The sequence below is a fragment of the Loxodonta africana genome, chromosome 6, assembly GCF_030014295.1.
Source record: "Loxodonta africana isolate mLoxAfr1 chromosome 6, mLoxAfr1.hap2, whole genome shotgun sequence".
NCBI classification, from domain to species: domain Eukaryota; kingdom Metazoa; phylum Chordata; class Mammalia; order Proboscidea; family Elephantidae; genus Loxodonta; species Loxodonta africana.
In genome coordinates this window covers 133,520,834-133,533,763 of record NC_087347.1, presented here as the reverse complement: position 1 = coordinate 133,533,763, position 12,930 = coordinate 133,520,834, and the positions used below count along the sequence as shown (strand labels likewise).

At 40.3% G+C, this 12,930-nt stretch overlaps 1 protein-coding gene across 2 annotated transcripts in view; it reads left to right on the top strand.

Moving 5' to 3' along the window:
- Positions 1 to 12,930, top strand: part of CNTNAP5 (contactin associated protein family member 5) — a 1,181,085-nt gene that overhangs the window by 976,625 nt on the left and 191,530 nt on the right. For both annotated transcript variants that reach the window (XM_010596415.3, XM_064287363.1), the window contains exons 15-16: positions 12,195 to 12,322; positions 12,499 to 12,669. In XM_010596415.3, the coding sequence (XP_010594717.1) occupies positions 12,195 to 12,322; positions 12,499 to 12,669 (299 nt within the window). The remainder of the gene's footprint in view (positions 1 to 12,194; positions 12,323 to 12,498; positions 12,670 to 12,930) is intronic.

Genomic DNA, 12,930 nt, shown 5'->3' with positions numbered 1-12,930 from the left:
TGACCCATGTGTAACCTCAGAGAATGCAGGGCTGGAAAATGATTGCAAATTAGTAAACTAAAACCCAATCAATTGAATTGTACCTTGTGTGGAGAACGCCTGTGTGAACAGAATGGGGCTGGTCAGTCTGAGTCTTACCAAGGACACCTCAAGGACTCAGAGCCAGGTGTTGTTATTCCAAAACTGTCCAGACAGGACGCAGGCTAAATGTGAGAGCTGCTCTCTGTAGGAGCAAGACTAGGGCTGGAGCACAGCAGAGCAAGGGGGCTACAGGCAAACATTTTGGTGTTCAAATCTGGGTTCAGATTCTGGCCTCTCCATTCGCTAAGTTTGCACCCTGATAAGTTGCACACCGAACCTTGGTTTTCTCACCCGTACATTGCAGGGAATGATTAAAACATGTTCACTGGTTGTCCTGAGGATTTGAGGATTAAGTAAGATCATGCATAAAGCATTATTTGAACACTCAAATGGCCAGGAAAAGGCAAGAGACAGTTCCCACAATCAGCTACTGAGACATCAGGTCTCAGCAGAACCCAAGGGTCATCAGTAGATTCTGTATCTAATCCAGACTCTACAGTGTCTCTAACTTTGGAGGGTTCCTGCTTGAAAGAACTCCTCACTTGGAAAAGTAATTATGGCCTTAAATATCATTTTATTGCCTGTTCTACTATGTTAAATATCTTGGAATTTAGACTTTACCTATAAGGTATGGAGCCCTGGTGGCACAGTGGTTAAGAGCTCGGCTGCTAAACAAAAGGTCGGCAGTTCAAACCACCAGCTGCTCCTTGAAAACCTTATAGTGTCACTATGAGTCAAAATTGACTCAAAGGCAATGGGTGGTGCGGTGGTGTAAGATATAGAGATTTCTTAAAAGGTTTTAAGCAATTAAGCATGAATCAAGATTTGCATTTTATAAGTAAGTTTCTAGTAATAGTATGGAGAAGTAGGAAAAATGGAGAGACTAGAAGCAGGGAGCCAGTTCAGGGAACCATCACCGAGCCCCAGGCAGATACTGTGAAGGCTCAAAATACAACTGAGGTATGGAGAAAGAGGGGGGCAGTGGCGGTTCAAGGGTAGAATTCTCAATTTCCATGCGGGAGACCAGGTTTCTATTCTCAGCCAGTGTATTTCATTCACAGCCACCATTCATCCGTTAGTGAAACTTTGTATATTGCTATGATGCTGAACAGGTTTCAGTGGAGATTCCAGACTAAGGTCAACTAGGAAGAAAGTCTCGACAATCTATTTCCAAAAGTCAACCAGTGAAAACCCTATGGATTACGAAGGTCCGATTTGCAACCAATCATGGGGATGGTTCAGGCCGCATTTTCTTTCCATGTGGAAGGGGTCACCATGGAGGGCAACTCAATGGCACCTAACCACGAAAGAGGAGGAGCATTAGGCAGTTGAATAGGAAGACATATAGAAGGTGATTTATTATTCAAGAATGAGAGAGGAAGTGAGAAGGAGGGGAGAAATGAGATTCACAGGGTGCACAAGGGTAAGTCACTCAAAGAGGTGAAAGTAACATAGACAGGTAGGAGAGCCGATTTGGTGGGAAAAGTGAAGAGTGGAGGAGGTTTGGGCCTCCTAGTTTGAAGTGCCTATTGACACCTCAGTCAGTGTTAAAACAAAAGTCATATTAAGCCAATAATAGAAATTGATAGTTTATTTAATATACAATTTGCAAATTGGGGTAACATTTTGACTAGTGAGTCAAAAATGTTCCAAAGACTAAAGAACTTCCAAAAATCCTTGTGCATATAGGCATTCCCATGGAATGAGGCCAGAACAGAGTTTATGTAATAACGATTTACCCTAAAACACGGCTTCTGGTGTGATCTTGGAGCTTCTGTTTCTCAAAACTGAACTGCACACAGATAATTCATCAAAAGAGCACAATGACTGAGGTGAAATGGTCTTTGCTAAGCTACTTACTAGGCTATTGTTTGGCTTTAAAGATGACTTTAGGAATCTAGTTTTTTTTAAGGCTCAAGCTTCAAAAGAAGATCTCCAGACAATGGCCTGGGTGGGTCAACCCAACTCCATGAACCTCAGAAACCTGGACTTCAGGATAATTAACTTCCATTCTTCACTAGCTACTTGAATTAATCCATGTTTAAGGAAAAAACAATGGATATATGTGTATGGAGCACTGGTGGTGTTACACTTTAGTGCCAAGCTGCTAACCAAACTGTTGGCAATTTGAACCCACCCAGCTGCTCCCATCAAGATTACAGCCTAGAAAACCCTACGGGGCAGTTCTACTCTGTCACATAGGCTCATTATGAGCCGAAAATTGACTTGATGAAATCTAAGGATGACAACTGTGTGTGTGTGTTTGTGTCAGGAAAGAAGACCACACTTTGAAATGCTACAACAAAATCAAGTAAAATAGGGGTAGACATGTTCCACCGAAATTAACAATTTAGGGAGAAATGTTCCAGTGGAATGGAATGCAAAAATCCTGATTGTGATGGACTGAGGAGGAAAAAGCAGAGGAGGAGGATGAGGTAAGAGAGAAAATGGAGGCAATTCTCTGAAGAAATATGGCTCTGAAGAGAACAGGAGAAAGGGAAGTAACTTGATTTAGACAGAGTTGAGAAAGAGTCTTTTTTTTTTTTAAGAACTTTAAAAAAATTGTGTGTGTGTGTGTGTGCTTTAAGTGAAAGTTTACAGTGCAAGTTAGTTTCTCATACAAAAATTTATACACACATTGTTATGTGACCCTAGTTGCTCTCCCTGTAATGTGACAGCACACTCCTCCTTTCCACCCCAGATGCCCCATGTCCATTCAACCAGCTCCTGTCCCTATTGGCCTTCTCATCTCACCTCTAGACAGGAGCTGCCCATTTAGTCTCATGCATCTACTTGAGCTAAGAAGCACTTTCTTCATGAGTGTCATTTTATGTCTTATAGTCCAGTCTAATCTTTGTCTGAAGACTTGGCTTCAGGAATGATTTCAGTTCTGGGCTAACAGAGAGTCTGGGGGCCATGTCTTCCACGGTCCCACCAGTCTTAGTCTGGTCTTTTTACTAGAATTTGAGTTCTGCACCCCACTATTCTTCTGTTCCAGCAGGGACTCTCTGTTCTGTTCCCTGTCAGGGTGGTCATTGGTGGTAGCTGGGTACCATCTAGTTCTTCTGGTCTCAGGCTAATGGAGTCTTTGGTTTATGTGGCCCTTATTGTCTCTTGGGCTCATATTTTCCTCATGTCTTTGACATTCTTAATTCTCCTTTGCTCCAGGTGGGTTGGGAAAAATTGATTCATCTTAGATGGCTACTCGCTAGCTTTTACGACCTCAGACACCACTCACTGAAGTGGGATGCAGAACATTTTTTTAATAAACTTTGTTATGCCAGTTCACCTAGAAGTCCCTTTAAACCATGTTCCCCAGACCCCCACCCCTGCTACTCTGTCCCTTGAAGTGTTTGGTTGTATTCAGGAAACTTCTTAGCTTTTGGTTTAGTCCGGTTGTGCTCACTTCCTCTGTGTTTTATGTTGTCCTTCCTTTTACCTAAGATAATTCTTGTCTACTTTTTTTTTTATCTAGTTAGTGAATACTCCTCTGCCTCACTCCTCATCCATGTAACCATCAAAGAATGTTTTCTTCTGTGTTTAAACCTTTTCTTGAGTTCTTATAATGGTGGACTCATACAATAGTTATCCTTTTGTGACTGGCTAATTTCACTCAGCATAATGCTTTCCAGATTCATTCGTGCTATGAGATGTTTTGCAGATTCATCGTTGTTCTTTATCATTGTGTACTATTCCATTTTGTGAATATACCATAATTTGTTTATTCAATTTTCCTTTGATGGGCACCTAGGTTGTTTCCATCTTTTTGCTATTGTGAACAGTGCTGCAATGAACATGTGTGTGCCTATATCTATTTGTGTATTGGCTCTTATTTCTTTAGGATATATTCCAAGGAGTGGAATTGCTGGATTATATGGTAGCTCTATTTTTTAAGTTTTTTAAGGAAGTGCCAAATCAATTTCCAAAGTGGTTGTGCCATTTTATATATCCACCAGCAGTGTATAAGTGTTCCAGTCTCTCCACACCCTCTCCAACATTTATTATTTTGTATTTTTTAGATTATTGCTAGCCTTGTTGGGGGGAGATGGTATTTCATTGTAGTTTTGATTTGCATTTCTCTAATGGCTAATGATCATGAGCATTTCCTCATGTATCTGTTAGCCACCTGAATGTCTTCTTTGGTGAAGTGTCTGTTGATATCCTTTGCCCATTTTTTAATTGGATTATTTGTCTTTTTGTTGTTGAGGTTTTGCAGTATCGTGTAGATTTTAGAAATTAGCACTTATGGCATTTGTCACAGCCAATTTTTTTTTTTCCCAGTCTGTAGGTTGTCTTTTTACTCTTTTGGTGAAATCTTTTGATGAGCATAAGTGCTTGATTTTTAGGAGCTCCCAGTTACCTAGTTTCTCTTCTGTTATTCATTCCCCATTAATAATGTTTTGTATTCTGTTTATGCCATGTGTTAGGGCTCCTAGCATTGTCCCTATTTTTTCTTCCATGATCCTTATATTTTTAGATTTTGTATTTAGGTCTTTGATCCATTTTGAGTTAGTTTTTGTGCATAGTTTGATTTATGGATCTTGTTTCTTTTTTTTTTTTTTTTTTTTTTTGCAGATGGATATCCAGTTATGCCAGCATCAATTGTTAAAGAGACTATCTTTTCCCCAATTAATGGTCTTTGGGCCTTTGTCAAATATCAGCTGCTCATAGTTAGATGAATTTATGTCTGGATTCTCAATTCTGTTCCATTAGTCTATGTATCTGTCATTGTACCTGTATCAGGCTGTTTTGACTACCGTGGTGGTGTAATAGGTTCTAAAATCAGGTATTGTGAGACCAACTACTTTTTTCTTTTTCTTCAGTAATGCTTACTTATCCAGGACCACTTCCCTTTCTATAGGAAGTTGGTGATTTGTTTCTCCATCTTGTTAAAAAATGCCATTGGAATTTGGAACAGGATTGCATTATATCTGTAGATGGCTTTGGGTAGAATAGACATTTTCATAATGTTGAGTCTTACTATCCATGAGCAGGGTATGCTTTTACACTCATGTAAGTCTCTTTTGGTTTCTTGCAGTAGTGTCTTGTAGTTTTCTTTGTATAGTCTTTCAGGTCTCTGGTTAGATTTATTCCTAAGTATTTTACCTTTTGGGGGGCTATTGTAAATGGTGTTGATATGATGATTTCCTCTTTGAAGTTCTGAGAAAGACAGTCTTGAACTTTAAATATTGCAAGCAATAAGAGTTAGGAGAGAGGGAGATGTTGAAGGTACAGGACAAAGACAGAGCTTAACTGAAAGAGAAAGCTGTCTGATCAGGCAGGAGAAGATGATATTCAAACACAGGATAAATCCTCAACCATGGACAAAGGAAGAACTCAAGCCAAGAGGATACGAGTCAGAATAGGTACAGCTGGTTTACCTTTGTGAATACCCATGCCTATTGCTAATTAATGTTGAGTTTATTATAAACCAAACTTTTTCCACTAGGAAAAGAAGAATTATGCAGGAATCAATATACAAATAAATATCAGAGAGAGTTGTGCAAAAATATGAAATTATGAGTTCAGAGAAGGAAAAAAGAATGTAGAATGGTTGGTGATGTTTTTAAGGAAGAACTACATTTCAATTTTGTGAAATATGGATAATTGTAGGACAGGAACAATTGATTTGCTCAGAAAAATTAGAGATTATATTTGGGAGTCATCAGCTTCTAAGGGATGTTGAGTCACATGTCTGTCCTATACAATCCAATAATTTTTACTTTTATTCTCCTTGCTTCCTCAATTCTATGCCTCCACTGATCTGCAAGGGGATCTTTTATGACACTACTTTCTTTCATATCCAAAACATGTTCAGCAAATTATGCCTCCTACCATCATCTGTGGTAATTGATTTTTTAAAATCAATTCTACACCACAATCTCTTGAGGGTCATTTTAATTTCTTAATAGTAAAGTGACATTGGGTAAACTTTGGCTGTGTTCATGTACCAAGATTTGATTTTATCTTCTTACATCTATTTGAGAAGACTCCTAGGACTGGGAATTTCAACAACACTTATTGAGTCCCTCCTGTGTGCTAGCCAATGTCTTAGCTGTTTTACATACATTATCTACTTTGATCTTTATAACAATATCCAATTAGTATGATTATCCCAGTTTAAGAGATGAAAGAGAGGCCCAGAATAACCTCACAGAAATAGCTCTGCTGTGGAGGCACACGAATCCAGCCCATGTCTGACTGGCTCCAATGGTAATGCTTTCCCATGACAGCATGTCACTTCCCAACTATACTTGCAAGGGCCTTGTACATCGTTCCAAAGAAAGTCAAAGCTCTTAAAGAGCTAGAATTTGGAAAGGCAGATTCAAACAAAAGAGAAAGAAAAACAAGATGGTGTGCAGAAAGTTAAACCTATTCCTACCACTAGGCACCACCATGATTTGCATCATTTCTAATGGCTAAAATCTTCCACCTCAAATGGTATAATCATCGTTTTAAAATATTTTGATCATACCTGGCACTCACAAATTGAATTAAACCCAATCTTATTCTCAGTGTGATCCTAAGGGCTCATGTAAATGTGCAAGGTCCCGAGAATGCCCAGGTAAGGAGCTGACTTCATGTAGGATGAACACAGTTGTTAGATGGGGTTCATTGACCTGCACAATGTAGATCCCACTACACTTTTTTTTTTTTTTTAATTTATTGCCAGCATTTAAAAACTGAATTTTACATTCATATTCCAGTCTGGCCAACTGGTCCTACATTCACCACTGGCATAATGACCTGTTGCTAATGGATACTGCTACCCCCTTTTAGGCAGGACATGTGCTCTCTGCAACTTTCTATTTTTCCTCCCTGACACTGAAACTGTGAGTCAGGTATCGTTTATCATCTCACATCAAACTAGCTTCTCTCATTTTTATTACCTGCTTGACCCCTGTAGGCATTTGAGTTTGTATCTGCTGCGTTAAACAACTTTGAAGAGGAGTTCACTTTTTCTTTTTTAAAGTTTTTAGATTAAAAGTATTCTTGGTAACATGCCTTGCTTTGTCAGACTAAATATGAAGTTTTTTACTCTGCTATTTGGAAGCGATTTTTATTCTTAGAGTGCTGTTTGTATGTCCCAGTACTTTGCCACAAGGACAATAAATTGACATAGACAAGATGCCATTGTGTATAAGTGAGGCAGCAGTTAGCCTTGATGGACAGACTTGAGAATCTACCATTTTTACCTTGACAATGAAAATGGAGAGCAATAAGGTCGTGCAGAAATACAGAGTTTCTTCAGGGTGAGAGATTGGGGTTTGGTCTTCTTTCCAGTTCTGTTTCTCAGATTTGCTTTAAAATTTTCTTTTTGAAAAGATATTGGAATGTAGATTCACAGTTTATTCTGTTAGATACTTTATGTCTAACATTCAAAGATGTGCTTTCAAATAGAAATGAAGCCCTGTCTCAGATCCTTTGGATGGCCTTTAACAGAGGAACTCCAATGATAGATACTGGATAACGCACTGTTTACGTTTTTGGTCAATACAGTTAGGAGTATGTATGCAGGTGAATATTTGATTCATTTATACACAAAATGGATCAGTATGTTTGTGTGTGTGTTTCCCCAAATATCATGAGCTGGATACCAAATGTTAAAATTTAATTTTCAACAATGTGATGTGGTACTGTGAGATCTCCAGTAAAAGAATCATAGCTGCATGTGTAATTGACTCACCTGAAACTTGAGAATTGTTAGGAACAAAGATGAAAACTAAAATAAAAGCCACTACTACCATTTTAAAGCATTTACCATAGATTAGGTAACACACTAAATGATTGCCCATATAATCTCATTTAATCCTCTCAGCAACCCTGTGATGTACGTGGTGATGTTTCCCACGTTTTAAACCTGAGCATGCTGAGGATATCAGAAATGAAATTATTAGCACAAGCTAACACGGTTAGGAACTATGGACCTGGGATTCCAGAACAATCTGTGTTATTCTAATATTGTGGCCTTGGAGCACTTTATCATGCGGCTTGAGTCTTTACTATGCTACCTCAATAATTTGAGATATTATTTTCTTTGTCTATACGCTCAGAGCTGTAAATGACATCCTAATATATAATGAAATATAATATTGATTTTGAGTATTTCTTGGGTGTATCATTAACTTCTTTGTGGCTATGGGAGAGAACCAATACTTAATCTGCTCTTTTATGTTCTTGTTATCAAATTGTTGCATCAGAGTACACTATAACCTGAATAAGGATACGTGATACTGTGACACCCTATTACCATGGACAGGCTAGATCCATCCTGTGCCTAACAAGGCAGGGTGGGGAGTTGGCTCACTCATGTGCAGTTCTCAGATTGCCTCACACTGATTCAGTTCAGCTCAGTTCAACATATATTTATTTGGTGTCTTCTAAATTTTTTTTTAAAACTAGACATTGGATAGATAACTGGGGATGCCAAAAATATGAGTTGGTTCCTGTGCCCTCTGCTGTATTATTTTAAACCAAAAAACCAAACCATTTCCATCACGTTGATTCTGATTCATAGTGACCCTTAGCTACATAATATCTCTGAGCATCACTTTTCTCATTTGAAAATGGGGCTAGTGACACCTGATGCGTGTGTCATTGTCTTAGTTTTCTAGTGCTGCTATAATAGAAATACCACAAGTGGATGTCTTTAACAAACAGAAATTTATTCTGTTACAGTCTAGGAGGCTAGAAGTCTAAATGCAGGGTGCCAGTTCCAGGAGAAAGCTTTCTCTCTGTGTCAGCTCTGGAGGAAGGTCCTCGCATCATCCTTCCCCGGTCTAGGAGCTTCTTAGTGCAGGGGCCCCAAGTTCAAAGAATGCACTCTCCTCCTGGCTCTGCTTTCTCGGTGGTTGGAGGTCCTCATCTCTCTGCTTGCTTCTCTCTCCTTTTATCTCCTGTAAAATAAAAGGTGATGTAGGCCACACCCCAGGTAAACTCCGTACATTGGATCAGAGCTGTGATTGGAGTAAGGGTATTGCATCGATGGCAGTGGTTAATCCTCTTTAACATAACCTAATCTTGCCTCATTAACCACAGACGGAGTCTAGGATTTACAGCCACACAGTACTGGAAATCATGACCTAGCCAAGTTGACACATAGTTTTGAGGGACACAATTCAAACCGCGACAATCCACCCTTTGGTCCCCCCAAATTTATGTCCTTGCCACATGTAAAACACATTCACCCCATCATATCATCCTGAAAGTCTTAAATCAACTCCAAGTCCAAAATTTCATCTTCTGCAAAATTCCTCTTCATGTGTGAAATCTAGAATACAATTGTCTGCTTCCAAAATACAGCGGTGGAACAGACACAAGGTAGACAATTCTGTTACAAATAGGAGAAATTGGAGGGAAAGAAGAGATAACAGGCATGAAGCAAGTCAGCACAACACATTATATTAGCTCTCAGTTCTTGAAAATAATCCTCTGTTCTCTGAAACCATTTAGGCAATGGCACAGCCCTCCAGACTCTGGGTGTTGGCCACCCTCTCCGGATGCTGGGTGGAGGTCACTGGACCCTGGGCTTCAGCTTCACATTCCAAGCCCACTGGAAGAGCAGCTCTGCTGCCTTGCATTTGGGTAGCCCCATTCTCCTAGGCCATCTGAGTGCCAACCCTACCCCCTCAGTCCCAGCAGGCCCCATTCTTCTGCCCCTTGGGCTGGGTAGCCCTGCCCCCTCAGCTTTGGGCAGCGGGTCTGGCCCCATACCCCTGGCACTCATGAAAGGCAGTCCCGCACTCCAGAACTGAGTTGGTAAAGATCTGACTTTTTGAAACCTAGTAGACTGTGGCCCCACCCTTTGAGACCCAGCAGGCTGTGGTTCTACCCTTTAAACCCCAGAGGTTGTTGCCCTACCCTTTGAGACTGAGGCAGCTCTGCTTCCTATGTTCCTTGTCAATTCAGCTTCTGCTTCCTTGGCCTCTAGGTCCCTTGGGCCTTTGAACCGGTGCAGCATCTGCCCTGCTCAAGCTAGTGTTCCAAAGCTCTTTAGCTCTACCAGTAAGTACCTGGAGGTACTCCCACTCTGCCAGTAAACCTCAGCTGGAAGGCACGCAGCTCTCTTGCTCTGTGGGTCTGTAAGACTACCTCCACCAATAAGTGCACAGAGGCACCCCACTCTGCCAGGATGCCTCCTGCCCAAAGGCTCTCAGCTTTCTTGCTCAATGGGTCGGCTCCTGCACCATCTTGTGCTGGTCTCCTGGTTCTGCTGCTATTGTTTCTCTGCTGCCGCTTCTCACCATCTGCACTGTCTCCATTGTTAAGGCTCTCTTCACTTCCTTCTGAGTCCTCACCAGAATTTTCTGACTTCCATAATTCCACCAACAGCCTCTTCAAGGCAATTTATTCTTGCACAGTCTAGGAGGCTAGAAGTCCAAATTCAGGGTGCCAGCTCCAGGGGAAGGCTTTTTCTCCCTGTTAGTTCTGGAGCAAGGTCCTTGTCATCAATCTTCCTCTGGTCTAGGAGCTTCTCAGTGCAGGGACCCTGGGTTCAAAAGAGACACTCTGTTTCTAGCTCTGCTTTCTTGGTGGTAGTTGGTCCCCATCTCTCTACTCGCTTCTCTCTTCTTTTATCTCTTGTAAAATAAAAGATGATGCAGTCCACACCTCAGGGAAACTCTCCTTACATTGGATCAGTGCTGTGACCTGAGTAAAGGTGTCGCATCTCACCTTAATCCTCTTTAACGTAACCTAGTCTTGCCTTATTAACCACAGGCAGAGATTAGGATTTACAACACATAGGAAAATTACATCAGGTCACAAAATGGAGGACAGCTACACAATACTGGGAATCATGGCCTAGCCAGTTGACACATATTTTGGGGGGACACAATTCAATCCTCAACAGTCATCCATGGGTATTGTATGGAAAAAAAATATACATATATATGTGTGTGTATATATATATACACACACACACACATATATATATATATATATAGGAAACCCTGGTGGCATAGTAGTTAAGTGCTATGATTGCTAACCAAAAGGTCAGCAATTTGAATCCACCAGGTGCTCCTTGGAAACTCTATGAGGGAGTTCTACTGTGTCCTATAGGGTCGCTATGAGTCGGAATCGACTCAACGGCACTGGGGTTTATATATATATATATATATATATATATATATATATATATATATATATATATGAAACCCATTGTCTTCAAGTCGATTCCGACTCATAGCGACTCTATAGGACAGAGTAGAACTGCCCCATGAAGTTTTCAAGGAGTGCCTGGTGGGTTCTACCTGCTGACCTTTTGGTTGGCAGCTGTAGGACTCAAGTGTGTGTGTGTGTGTGTGTGTGTGTGTGTGTGTATGCATCCTAATATTTTCTGGCTCAAAGTAGTTATTCATTTGATGCCTGTGTCTTACCTCTAAGTTTTGTTCTCAGCAGAATGGTATGGTCCTTACTATAATTCTAAAAACACAAGTTAAAAAGATGGAAAAACAATGGTTTAACCATACCTGTGTTTAACTTTTCTGTCAAAAGGGGACTAGTCAATTCTCTACTTGCATAACTAACAAAAACAAAGACAGGATCATTATCTACACTGGATCTTTAAAGGCAGAATGGAATGAAAAATAAAGTAACAAACGAGTAACGCTAAAGACGTGTTTTTACCTAAAGTTAAAAGGTGATGAGAAATATCTAAAGCTGATTAAAACCTGTTGGCAGGTGGCTGAAACAAGCCCGTAGGGTGATTTCAAGTGGGATTTGCAATACCTACTTCACATTAGTTACTGAGACAGCCAACCTCTTTATGGAAAAGAGAGGGAGGGTTTAATCTCAAAATAGTGAGCAGGCGGGGTGGCCTTAGACACGACAAGGCAGCAGTAGTCCCTGTAAACTGTCCGTGTTTCCTAGAGACACATTCAAGGAAGATGTAAAATCCACTTGTTTTTAGAAGCTGGCCATGGGGTTTGTAATTGGCATTCAGCCTTTCTTTCACACATCCTTGTGAGATGAAAGGCCTTCTGTTAGCCCCTCCCAGCCTCTGCCCTGCAACCATATTCAAATCAGTTTTAAAAAGAAGGGTTTTGGTAAATGAGTCCGCAGGATATCCCCATTCTGTCCTTTTTTCCCCCCTTAAATTTTATGTTTTGCAGGACAAATGATACTGGCTTTCTTTCCTTCAAAGACCACTTGCCTGTCACTCAGATAGTTATCACTGATACCAACAGATCAAACTCAGAAGCTGCTTGGAGAATTGGTCCCTTGCGTTGCTATGGCGACCGTGAGTACTAAATTGAAAAACGCTTTCTCTCCGCATTACACAAGCACAAGATGCTTTTGCTCCCTTATCCCTTTCCCTGCAGTGTGCCCCAGTCTTGAAATTATTCACATGCCCAGTGCTTTCCTATACCCCGTTCCAAAAGAATGAACCATGCTTAAGGATTTTCTCATTTGCAGGACACTTCTGGAATGCGGTCTCATTTTATACAGAAGCCTCTTACCTCCACTTTCCAACCTTCCATGCGGAATTCAGTGCTGACATTTCCTTCTTTTTTAAAACCACGGCTTTATCTGGAGTTTTCCTAGAAAACCTTGGCATTAAAGACTTCATCCGACTTGAAATAAGCTGTAAGTTCTCTCATTTATGAATTTAACGTAACTAGTCAAAAAAAAAATTTTTTTTTTTTTTTTTTTAGTCAAGAGAACACGTTTTTGTCTTTAACACCAAAAATTAGTGGCTGTTTTCAGTTCAATCTCACTGAGCATCCATAAAAGTAGAAGTGATCATTTCTAAAGTACCTTTTTCATGCGTTATCCTTTATTATCACCTATCAGTGTTAAGTCAGTCATTCCCTCTTCAAAACAGTGTGTTCCAAAAATTCCCGTAGA